General features: G+C 38.2%; 1 protein-coding gene across 1 annotated transcript in view; it reads right to left on the reverse strand.

The window, feature by feature from the left end:
- Positions 1–11,874, reverse strand: part of CNOT10 (CCR4-NOT transcription complex, subunit 10) — a 47,151-nt gene extending 35,277 nt beyond the window's left edge. Inside the window, exon 1 of the mRNA XM_009891974.1 lies at positions 11,844–11,874. Within this exon, the coding sequence (XP_009890276.1) occupies positions 11,844–11,874 (31 nt within the window). The remainder of the gene's footprint in view (positions 1–11,843) is intronic.
- Between the last annotated feature and the right edge of the window lie 764 nt (positions 11,875–12,638).

Consider the following 12,638-nt stretch of genomic DNA (forward strand, 5'->3'; position numbering starts at 1 on the left):
GGAGCAGCCGGTGCTAGTAGTGGTGACCCGGGGGCTTCCTTCAGGTGTCACCAGCTGGTGACGAGAAAACCTTAAAAATAATCACTAGTGTACGTGGCTTTATGTGGATTATCAGCCTGACTGTCTTAAGTGTTGTTACAGTGCTCATCACTGCAGGAATGAAGGCCAATAAAGCAGCCTGGTGCCCGCATCTGGAATTCCTTCCAAAATGGATGTTTGAGCACTGGTTCCAGCCCCAGGAGACCCGGGGAAAGCTGGTGACGAGAAAACCTTAAAAATAATCACTAGTGTACGTGGCTTTATGTGGATTATCAGCCTGACTGTCTTAAGTGTTGTTACAGTGCTCATCACTGCAGGAATGAAGGCCAATAAAGCAGCCTGGTGCCCGCATCTGGAATTCCTTCCAAAATGGATGTTTGAGCACTGGTTCCAGCCCCAGGAGACCCGGGGAAGTCCGGCTTCACACCGCAATTCAGCGCTCATCTGAGTGAAGGCTCCAATTAGCATTGCTTACTGTTGTCACTATCTTTTGTCATTAAAGTACCAGACATGGGATAAATTACATTGGCAGCGTCATAAATACCAAAGATTCTTAAATGTTTATCGTGACTTGGATATACTATATAGCGTTTAAGCTACAAGGTATCTTTGTAGGCTCAGCAGCCCTATGTTGTCCTGATGGTTGGGTAGGGACTCCATGGATGAGCCCAGAGGAGGCACCTTCTCCTGTGACTCCCCCTTGTTCTATCCAGTGGGAGGTGGGATAAGGTTAGGAGAAAGGGCCCCAGGGGTGTCCCATCTCAGGCACCAAAAGGCTCCCTTCTGTTTCTGCCTCGTGGAGTTGAGCTGCTGAGATACAGGGACAGTTACCCTTCCTTGCCATTCTGTGGATGTGGGTTTCCATCATTGTGCTCTTCTCTGTGCTTCCTCTGTATCACAGTGGGGTTCCTGTAAGACACTGCTTCCATAATTTTGTCATCTGTTAATATGGGAACACTTTCTGGTATTATTTCTCCAGATGTGGTTCTCCAAGACTTGCCCCCTTCCTCATTTATTCCTGTTAAACTTGTTTTTCTACTTGTGACAGTAGGTGTGGATACACCCGATTCTGATTAACAGATTCTGCATTATATGATTTTGACTTTGTTGCCAGGTGGACAACATTTGTCAAGAAAGACCAAATTGAGGATTTGTCCTTTGGGAAGTTGATGGCAAAAGTGATTTAGTGGAAGCAGGATTTCTTCTTGAGGTAGGCCTTCCGCTACGATGTTTTCCCTACCTATACTGTCCTGTAGGGCACCTCAGAGAGGTGGGGTTTGTAAGGAAAGGTGATACTTTGTTTAACAGAGGAGTACAGTTGGAAAGAAAGAAACAGGCTTTTAGACACACCAGCTCTGAACACCTTTAAACCATCACAGCTTTTAATGAACCAGGCCTTGCAAAATGAAAGATTCTGAAAACATGATTTCAGGAATTTCAAGAGTAGGATGATTCTTTTTATTTTGTAATTGAAATTCTGAATATTCCAAATGATGTTTAATGACTTCTATTAATCACCACTGCTCCGATTCCTCCTCACTAAACGCTGATCTTCAGACTTTCTTTTAGACATATATATATATATGAGAGAATCCTGCAATCCTCATTCATAAGTATCTTATTTCAAGTTGCTGAATTTGTTGTATCTTCTTTTGTAAGAAGGAGCTGCTGGCCCAGACTGTTGGGCCATATCTGTATTAGAGAATATCTGCCAATAAAGTTGTAATAGCAAGCCTTTGTAATGTGTATATATTTACCACTGTAATTATTTATTTATGTGGCATTTTATGTATTTATTTATTTTATGAGTATTTATATACATACATATATGTGTAAAACCCGTGGTGTTTTGTTAAGCAATAGAACATATAAAGGCAAAAGCACTGTACTGCTCATGTAATGGCATATTCTCTCCGACTTTTATCAGAACAAGAAGGTCACCAAAAATCCACCCTGAGTGACAGAGCAAGAATGTCTAATGTGGAGCTGACATGAATGTACGTCTCCCTTTCTCTCAGGCTTGGTACAGTGTTTATCGCCAGTATCTAAGCAGTAGTCTGCTTGTTCTAGAGCATGCCGCATCAAGGTGGGCACCACAATGAATTTACTATTCCCTACTGTCATTTTTCTTTAACGATCTTGTCAAAGCTCATTCAACTTCAAGTATGGCCACCCTGGTATTCAGCTTCTCATCTCTTCTACATCATGACATCTAGAGGACAGTCATAAGAGTTTGCTTCATCTGTCATGCTGTGATTTTACCACAGGGCTTGTTTACCTGAGGGCTACTTACAGCAATCTTTGGTATATCTTCCAGCATCATTTTGCCATGTTTGTGGCTTGTAGTTCCAAAATATTTTTTTTTCTCCATTTCTAAGGTCCAGACAAAGTAATTTTTGTCAGCTGGTCTTTTTTTCTTTTTTCAGGATGGATGATTTTAAAGAACTTAACAAAAATAAAATCAGTTTTTTCCCTCCTTCTTATTAATAATCAAATCTTAATTGCTTATGTGTGTGGAGGGTGCTGAAGGAAGGGAAGAGACACGTGCCCTTCAATAGCATTACAGTTCAAGCATACAGTCATGCAATCAAAAATGTTATGGACATTTTTGCTTGAAAAATTCCTCTAAGGACAGGAGAGACTTGACTACATGTATCTATAATTTGCATTCTGCCTGAGGTATAACAGACCTTGCCAATTGAGCAGACCTCAGAAAAAGTGCCTGGTCTCAGTGAGGCAGGTACGCCATCTGCTGTGAAAGATACAGAATAAAATCAAATACCATTTGAGAGAATAAAAAAGTGTGTGAAAAAACCACTTTTTCTAAAATATTACCTCTCCTGGAGTTTTGGACTTTCAAGAAAGAAATGACCACAATTCAGGTTTTTAACACAAAAGTCAGTTTGAAAAAACAAACATGGTAGAGAGGTGGGCAGGTTTTTTTAAGTTTCTTTTGCCCATTTCTAGGCTAAATTCTATGATTCTATGATAAATCAAAGAAGCTGAAAGGAGCCAACTGTAATTTGGAATGTGCAAGAGGAGGGGGGGAAGTTTCAGGAGGAATAAAGCATATCTGCTCACAGACAGAGAGCAGTCCCAGCACCTCATTCCTCCCTTGTACAGAACCTTCCTTCAGTAGGCTAGATTAAGTAGAAGTAGGCCAGGGTTTCCTCTCTGCCTCACAAAGCAAACTTTTCAAGACTCTATTTTAAGTTCTTGCACACTTAAAACCAGCAAAACAACAATCTCCCATCCAGCCTTGCAGCAGCAGATGTAGATAACCTCTACACAGATCATATGAGCAAGACCTGGCTAGCAGAGGAGAAAATCAGGATTTGCGACATCTCCATTCGCTGCCAGACTACGGAGGAGAGAGAAGACTATGGGCAGCTCCAAAGGGAACTGTGGCAGTTTTTCTTTTGCCAGATACAACAGTATGGAAATCTCGGCAGCACTTTGTTTGCCTAGTAAATTCCAAAACACAAGTGATTTAATGTAAGAAATACTTTCTCTGCTAGCAACAGAGCTTCCTAGCCTTTGCTACTCTAAAATTTAAAAGCTTTTAACCCCTAGGTGGCACTATACAATAAAGTAAGGCGCATTTGAGTGATATTTTCCCCCTACAGATGGAGTTCCTATTTAAAATGTAAACTAGTGTAAATTTGAGTATGTTGAATGCAGCTATTAGTCTCAGCTTGGTAATCCTCTTTTTTCTGAATCTGTCTCTCAAAGTCAATAAAATATACTGCTGTGAATCTCATTTAAATACAGTATTTTTGCTTTCAGAGTGCTACGGAATATATTTTCATGGAAAATTATGGTGCATCACAAACTATTACAGTTTTTGTTCTGTGAGCAGTGAATAAACCAGCATGGGCTGTGTTTACTTTAGCAATTCACTTGGAGCAGCAGGAGTAGATTGACAGCTGTAAACAGCAAGTTCTGAGGTTCCTCACATCTCCAGCATATTCTCACACAGAGGTTATTTTGCATCAGGTATACCACATGTGGTACCCAGTACCACACATCACCATTACACATTTTGAAATTCCCTGAAGTAAAGCTATCTCACAAAACTCCCTCAACCATGGGACTTCTAGGAAACACCAAGCTCCCCTCCCCAATCCTCATCCCATCCCACACAGATGTTTCACACCAACCTCCACTGTCTACATAAAAACTTCACAGGCAGAAGGAAGCCCTCCAATTTTTCTCAGTCCTGCAGGTTTTTTGAGTGACACTCTTACTTTTTTCTGATCCTGCGCTTCACTCTGATGCCGGAACACGCATTGCTTGGTGGTGCAGGGGAGGAACATTAGCCTTCACCCTGCAGCCACAGTAGCAATGCCAGGAAAATACCTTGAGTAAGTCCTTCTTACATCTTGTTTTCCCAGACAAAAAAAAGAGGGGCAGACTATCTTTCTGGCAATGCTTACCCGTGTGACAGCTTTGCTCACAGTCAAACAGAGATGCTGAGCCTGGGAGACAAGCTTAGACAGGCAGGACCTCATCATCATTGGGATGTGGAAAGAAAACAAGCGGATGCAAAACTTCTGGGTGCAGGGGGGTACCACTGAGAAACACAGAGAACAAAGGAGCATAAGGGATTTAGAGGAATGATGCCACAATATCCTCAATACATTTCTGATTCCTCTTTCGAAGAGAAGTGCTCATCTTTTCTTCATATTATACTACTTGATAAATAACTCCTTCATGGCATCATGTGCCTCCCCCTTCCCTCATTCTAGATCTGCTCTGATTTTGCTTGTATATGGTATTTTATGTATTTTCTCTCCATTTGGCTCTCATGATAGCTGCATTATCTTTTTCCGTTAATGGCTCTAGGGATTACCCAAATTATGCTACGTTTCCAGACTTTCCGAGAATAAGAAACAAAAAATTGTTTTGTATCACCTCTGCCATTTTTCCCTTCTGGTGTCATCCAGAAGAAATTTGTGCACCCCACTACAGTTCCACTGGAAATCAAGGTAGCTGTAGAAGGAAAACTATACACATATATCACCATACATTTTGCGTTGTTTACTTTCCTGTAGAGAAGGCTCGCCTAAAGCTTAAGGAACTTTGGCTTCCACTAAAATGCTCAAATGGACAGAAAAGACTTTCTTTCAACAGAAGCATACTAAGGCCCAATCCTTAATTTGCAGAGTGGCAAAATTTCCAGTGTTACACAGTTAAGAGCAAAAGGATCTGGTCTCTAAAACATTTTGTGATTACATCAGTGCCTTTTAGCACAAGCAGGAACTGATTTATTCCTAACAGTAGGATGTCTGCCTGACATATGTGTTTATGTCCAACATGTCAAGCACTACTTCATGCCCTTCTACACTGCAGAGCACTTTGACCCTTTCTGAGATGCAGAAATAGAAAGTGAATGTACCTGTGTTGAATCAGAGGCTTTGAGTAAACATCGGTTCTTTCAGCCCACTCTTAAGAATTCTTCTTGTGCCGGTTTAAGCTGATACATATCCTTTATAGGGAAGTCTATCGCTTGATGTCCTCGGTATTACAACAGTTAAGAAGCCAGAGGTTATTGAGAAATTAAGTTCTGTCTCCAGGCAGGAATAATCTATAAATCAGAAAAGAAAAGATCTGTAATTTCTTACTAATTACTTGTTTATGGTCATTATTATTCTCAGCATTTCTCCAGACATTCAGAAAGAGATGGTTTCTCTCTTGAGATGTTTAAAGCAATTCTCTTTTCTCTAAAGATACAAATGAAGTATTTTGCTAATAAAGTCTATATGAGATGTTGCAAAAGCAAAAGAATGTGCTCAGTACAGTTTTTCTTCTTTCACACAGAGCAGTAAAATCTTTGCGTATGCTTCCTTTTTTAAGTTCTTACATGCTTTTAAGTCAACATAAAGTATTTTTTCCTCCAAAACTTTTAGGAACTTAAGAACATAAGATGGAGTGTATTTTATGCGTGTCACAATTTGCTGAAACATGTTAAGACTGTCCTGATGGAGTTATTTTTTTAAGAGATAGAAGGTTTGTTTATCTATTATTTGCCTAAAATTGTAGGCTTCTGTAAAACTTGCATCTAAATGCTTTCATACTGCACATCTATAGATCATATGAAGATACCCATTTTCCATTTTTTTTGTTGTTGTTGTGAAAACCAACAGGAAATTGGCAGCTACCATTGTTCTCTGTGTGAGACTGTAAGGTTCTGACTCGAGCTGTCTCCAGTTCAAGTCAAAACCTCAGAATTTAATGATACATGATTAACTACAAAGGTTTTCTCTCTTTTTTTTGGATTAAATTTTAACTTGCTATGTTACATACCAGGAATAAAATACTGTATATGATCCTGGATGAATCCAGGACAAAAATCCCAATCCATATTTCTTTACTTATAAAGATCAATGTAGATTTTATTTTCCTTCCATAGTTCACGTTTACACTTCAAGCTCCAAATATATGTGACTGTAGTAGTAATCTCCAAAAGCTATTTTTAGCTCCTTCTATCAGTCCTTTCTGCGGAACCTAAGTCAGTTGTAAATTAACATGGCTTCAAAGGAAGAAGAAAAAAAGCGTAATGAAAATAGTCACATGTTCCAAAATGTTAAGAAGATGGAAAGCTATTTAAAGAACAAAATATGTCTCAGGAGCTAGAGAATGTCTGTAGACTGACATATGGTAATCGTATGTCAGCATATGCCTGTGCTGCATGTACAGCATCGATCCATTTGCTAAATTCTATTTGTGTCCAAAGTTGTAGCAAGAAGATCAAGTTTCAATGCAGTTAGAAAAATGTAAAAGCATGATGTTGAATTTTTAATGCTTTGCAGAAGCAATATTGCACATTATTTATTCTTTTCTCGCTCCTTTCCCTGACCTCTGAGACCATCCTGACAGCTAAAATAAAGTTACCCATCTCACCCCATGTTAAATTCTCCATGCCAGGAAAGATTGGACCAACACTAAGATTAACTACAAATCAGGCACTACAGACTTGCTGAAGTTTAGACTTTTTTTGGCCTCTATGTGAGAACAAACTCCAATCTCTTCAAGTTGCAGGGGAAAAAGATTCAAAAGACGCAGTGCATACAAACATGTGGAATTAGGAGAGGGGAAACAGTTCAGCTCCCTACTCAGATCTAATCTAATAACTTAACCACTGAGCGATTGTATGTATTTCTGGTTTTTAGACCAGAAATCTCATTCTAAACCCGAGAAATTTCCCTTTGGAAAATTTTGCTGAAGTTAATACAATTTTAGTTTCAATCAAACAGAACTATAAGAAAAGTACTGGGAGATTTCCAACGCTAGGCAGCTGCAAACTAGCTCTAAGACATGAGTTAACCCCAATTCTCGTGTTTCCCGAAGAAACATTCCTTCCTCTATTCCAAAGTTGAGGATAGCCATTTGTTTCAGTTTTAAGGGCCCATATTGGAGCTGATAAACTATATGTTTGACTACTCTGGCAACTAGAAAAGTAGATTACTATGAGGTGCAAATAACATCAACAATCAACAGTAATAATAGTAAATGTTGTGTAATACTTAATGGGTATAAAATTTCTTCCATGACTCAAGTGGAAATGGAAAGCGAGCATTTTAATTGAGGGTGCTCTATGATTGTGAAATAGGTTTGAGGGAGAAGAGAGACAAAGCTGTAGAATTTCCAAGCATAATACAGTGTTGTTTTAGTTACACAGATAAAGTAAATGGAGTATGTATTTCCTTTCTATGCAGAAACACGCAGTGAAGAATTTAGATTTCTAGTCAGAAGGTCAGGAAATGGATTATCCTCTCAAGATAAATTCAAAATAATTTTGCCAAAGGAGTGTCACTACATTGACTCTGCTATACTCAAGATGAGAAATTCACCCACATTTTTGAGTCTCAAGCACGAATGAATGCAGCAGACCAGTGAAAAAATCATTTAATCCTTCAGTTTCATTAAACGGGACACAGGAAACCCACATGTATCAAGAACTAGAAAAATGAAAGCTACGTTTAACACGCATAGGTCCTGGGATTAGACAATCACCAGAATTTCTGCCCGAGGATTGTTGCACTGAAATCTATTGAAGGTTATTATCATAACCAATCATGGTGGTGGTGGTTGAGGAGAGGCTGTGTGACGTTAACTGCAGTTTCTGCTTCGCTGCATTACCTTGCAATGACATTAGCACGTATTTTACATTCTGTGAGGGGAATGCTTCCCTCCCTCCTCTCTGCCACTTCGAAAAAGTGAAGAGATGAGATCCGACACCTGAAAATGCTATAGTGCTGTGACCTCGTCAGGCTATAAGATGGTCTTAGTGGATACAGAAAATTCAGCTGCCCAGAGTATTTTTGCTTTGTCCAGCTGGTGTCCTACCATCTCCAGTACGATCTAAAATACAAAGCTGCTTCCAGACAGCATTGCTTTGTTATTCGCTTGACTTTACTAGCCTTGTCAGAGTTAATTGGATTTGTGACATGGTCAGATGTTTATTTCTTGATTCTGTTGTCCCTTGCCTTACAGGACACATATGCCAGTGGAAACTACAGTACATCTAGCAAATACTAAAAATTTGAAGATTTTTTGACATGCTGTCAAAATGTTTAGGAACTAAAATTTAAGGAAATGTGTGCTTAAAAAATATATTTTTATTCTAATCTATACCAATATTGTCACCTAGCTCCTGATTTATCTGGATAATTATAGCACTTACAAATATTTTTATTTAAATATATCCATAGCTCTCTAGACAGTTTGATATCACACTCATTAGTTTGGTCAAGCATAAATGCCCAACTAAATCTTATTGTAGATGAATGCTATTTTGGGGAAGAATGCACATCAATCACAGAAATATGAGGTTACACTTCTGGTAAAATCTTAGTTTATTGAGTATTGGAAAAACCTATACTGTTTATTAAAGCCACTGCCTACAGCCATAATTTTATTATACTTTTTTTGTGTAATAACTTTCATGTTTTGTATATGAGATGACAGTCTCAGGCTATAAAATAGCTCTTGTGCAATTCACTTTAAATCTTTGCTACTCTTACTAATGTAGTATTTTGCTGTAAAGATTTTTAAATAAAATGAAAACCAGGTATCAATAACTGTGATAAACAAGTGATTTAGATCAAAAGCCACAAAAGAAGAGGACTTCATTTACATCTACTGCAAGAAGCATGAGTTTGGGAGCAGATTCACTAGGAAGGATGTATTCTGAACTGCAGTCTATCTGATTACAGAAGTTTGGGATAGACAAGAGGCCCATACATTGCCTTTGAGAATAGATACACATGCACGCTTACACCCAGAGCATACCGCTATGGAAGTCACAGTGGACACATTCTTTTCTTTGGGGTTGGAACAACAAAGAACATATAGAAATAGTTGAATGTTCATTCCTATGTTGGCATGAGCTACATGTCATATATTTTATGCACTATTAAGAGCAACAAGAGAGGGTGAGAGAGACAGATTGACAAAGCACTTAAGCATGGGCTTAACTTTAAGTTTCTATCTAAATCCTCATGAAGTCAACAGCTACGCCTTTGGAGCTATGCCAGCATGTAGCTGAAGATATGATCATCATAGTCTTATTTTATATAAGCATGTTGTTATTAAGTTTGTAAGCAGAAATGGAGTTAGGCAACTACTTTTAATCTGTAAATGTTGTGAGAAACATCTTAGCAAAATTTTTATATTGACTGGTGCAAAAGAATAATAAAACCAAAGAGAAACTACTTGTCATCATTTCAGCACGAAACAGTGTGTATGATTCGTTCTAATTTTTTTATTAACATAGGTCCAATGCTTTCAATACACACAGAGCTGGAGTAGCACAGCGGCAAATCAATTGAGCTTGGTTTCATTTTGGACAGCTCATTGGAAGCATCTGCTAAATGCACAATAAGGCCAACCTTCCACACCCCAACATATTGTATTAGCTGAGAAATAGCAAAGGAATTTTTTTTTTTTTTTTTAATTATAGTGTTTCCATCCTCTGTATGGATTTTCATGAGCCATTGGTCCAATTGGTCCAATCAAAGAAGGCAACATTTGTTTCTTCAGTTCTTGCATTGCTAGATAACACTGTATAAGTAAAAAGATTATCCACCTAGACTCTGAACCTGTTATTCTACCTGACCAGGAACTTCAGGAGTGGACTTACCAACTTTAGTGGGACAAGGTATGACGCAAAGTTATGAGTAAAATTGCTGAAAAAAGTTACTAAGCTAGAGAAAAATCTAACACAATGTAATTTTTATAGTATCATTGTTTCTATTTGACAAATTAATGATAAGAAACATTAATTATCTTATGCTCTAGTGTATTATGTTAATCAAAAATTCTTCATTAAATTTCCTTGAGGGTAATTATAAAAAAAGTATCATATCCAGGCAACAGTCTATAAAATATTTCATGTGTCACAGTTGCTTCATTACATCAATATGTCTCTTTCAATATCATTATTTAACTTCAGTAAAATAGAGATTTATTTATTTATATAGCATCTATTAGCAACCTACAAGAATAGCTGGAGCAGAAAAAGTTGTTCTTCTCCAACCATGCCTACTATTGTGGAATTGATTTATTTTTGGAGTAGACCTCTGTTAGGAAAGTTTTCTAACAAGCTATTTAAAACACAGTGAACTGTTAGGGAATAATCAGAAAAAGAAAGCAGAAGTGCTTTGTGGGATTTTATTATTTATTAGCCTGAGTAATAGTTAACACTTACTTTTATACAAACATGAAGAGTTACAATCCCCAAAATTTCACTCTCATTGGTTTGTGCTATTAAATTGTACTGTTCTCAGCACTAAAAAAAATAGCAGAAAAACTGTTAAGGTTAACAACCATGCACACATCAACATAAAACTTATCAGCTTTTATTTGTTATTACAGTCCTTCTACAATACATTATTCATACCAAGGGTGTATTAACTACCATGAATATCTAACTGATCAAAAAAATTGCATGTTAGACCACAAGATACTGCTGAGGTCTGGTCGAACCTAAAATAAGATTAGATATTTGCAGGAGAAACAAGAACCTCTGTTAAGAAAAAAAGAAACCCCCAACAAAACCTAACGCTTTGTCAGAAGCCAAATTCCACTTTAAAAAGCAACATTCCTCTAGACTTCTTGTTGCTGCGTTTTGTGTTATTTCTGCATGAACCTTGGAACTGCTACAAAGTAATGCATTAAATGCATAACTCCCTCTTTTCAGATACAAGGTCTCCCCTAGTGACAGAAATAGCATGTCCTCTTATAAAACAATTTCTTAGAAATCTACTAAAAGCTGGCACAAGATAAAACATCTCCAGACCTGAAAGTTCCCCCACCTACCACCCTGCTGGGTGGCTGTCTGCACAGCAGATCACCCCACGATGATGGGGAACCTTTGGGTGGTACCCGAGAGGAGAAGTCCATCTGGCCACCCACCCTGGAGCCTGCAGCCCTGGAAGTGCTGCCATCCTTGACGCAGAGGCAGCTGCAGCTTTTGGAAGGCTGGGCAACCTGCCAGGTGGATGGGTAGATGAGCTGGCAGGGCACCAGCAAGTTTCTGGCAAAAACCTGACAAGCTTGGGTTCCACAAGATTTCTTATTTAAAACATAAGAACGCTAGTTTCTATTCATACCAAAGTATTAAATAGTTTATGTTAGGAAGTGCATTTTGTAAAAGTGCATTTTCTCTCTCTGAAATACTTGTAAAATTTAAAAATTTAACCCAGCAGTTTTTCATGAAGTTTCGGTAAAAACACACATTAAGCAATATATGCCAAATTAGAATAAAATCGCATTGAAATAAGTAGAACCATATAATCTACCTGGTATATCCGTGTCATCTATTACCTGCATAGCGCACTATAGCGCATTGTAGAAATTCTGCAACTAGTTCTAAGGCACATTGCTGAAAGATCACAAGCAATGTATCTGCTTAACCACAGCACTTTCTCAGGTAGGCTAAGGCCATGCATGGGCAGACACTGACCATAAAAATGGTTTAAAATGATATCACTGTCCCAAGTTTTTGTTGATTTCCCTTAGCTAGAAGTAGTAAAAAGGATAATGTGATCTCCTGATTTAGCTCAGTATGCAGCTGTCTCAGGACAAACTTTAGTCAGTCTCCGAAAGTATTTTAGGCATAAAGTAGCACATATTAATGGTAATGGAGTTATATTGCCTATCGTATCCAAGCCAGATCCTTCAGCTTGGATTGTGCAGTTTACTTAGATATTTAGAAGAGTAGAAAAATCTATAGCGCTTCCATTGCCAAAAAGCATAATAATTAAGTAATTAAGTAACAACTACTTAGCTCTTGGAGTAGTTAAACTCTAAAGAAGTTTAGCAGCCTTTCTGTGTAAAACATTATTTTGGGACTGAAGGCTAAATCCATGCTGGCAAATCCAAATTTCCTTCTGCATTTGTATCAATGCTTTACACTCTGACCAGGGGGCTGGCAAGCCACGACCCAACTAAGTATTGCTTTACAGTCAGGATTATAAGGAGTTCGTTATAAGGAATGCTGACAAGGTTGCCCCCTGTAAGCACCTACATCTCACTGCATATGGTTTTCAATATTCCTCCTCCATCAACTCAGAACAAATGCACCCACCTAAGTA

Source organism: Charadrius vociferus, unplaced genomic scaffold, assembly GCF_000708025.1.
Source record: "Charadrius vociferus isolate BGI_N301 unplaced genomic scaffold, ASM70802v2 scaffold349, whole genome shotgun sequence".
NCBI lineage: Eukaryota > Metazoa > Chordata > Aves > Charadriiformes > Charadriidae > Charadrius > Charadrius vociferus.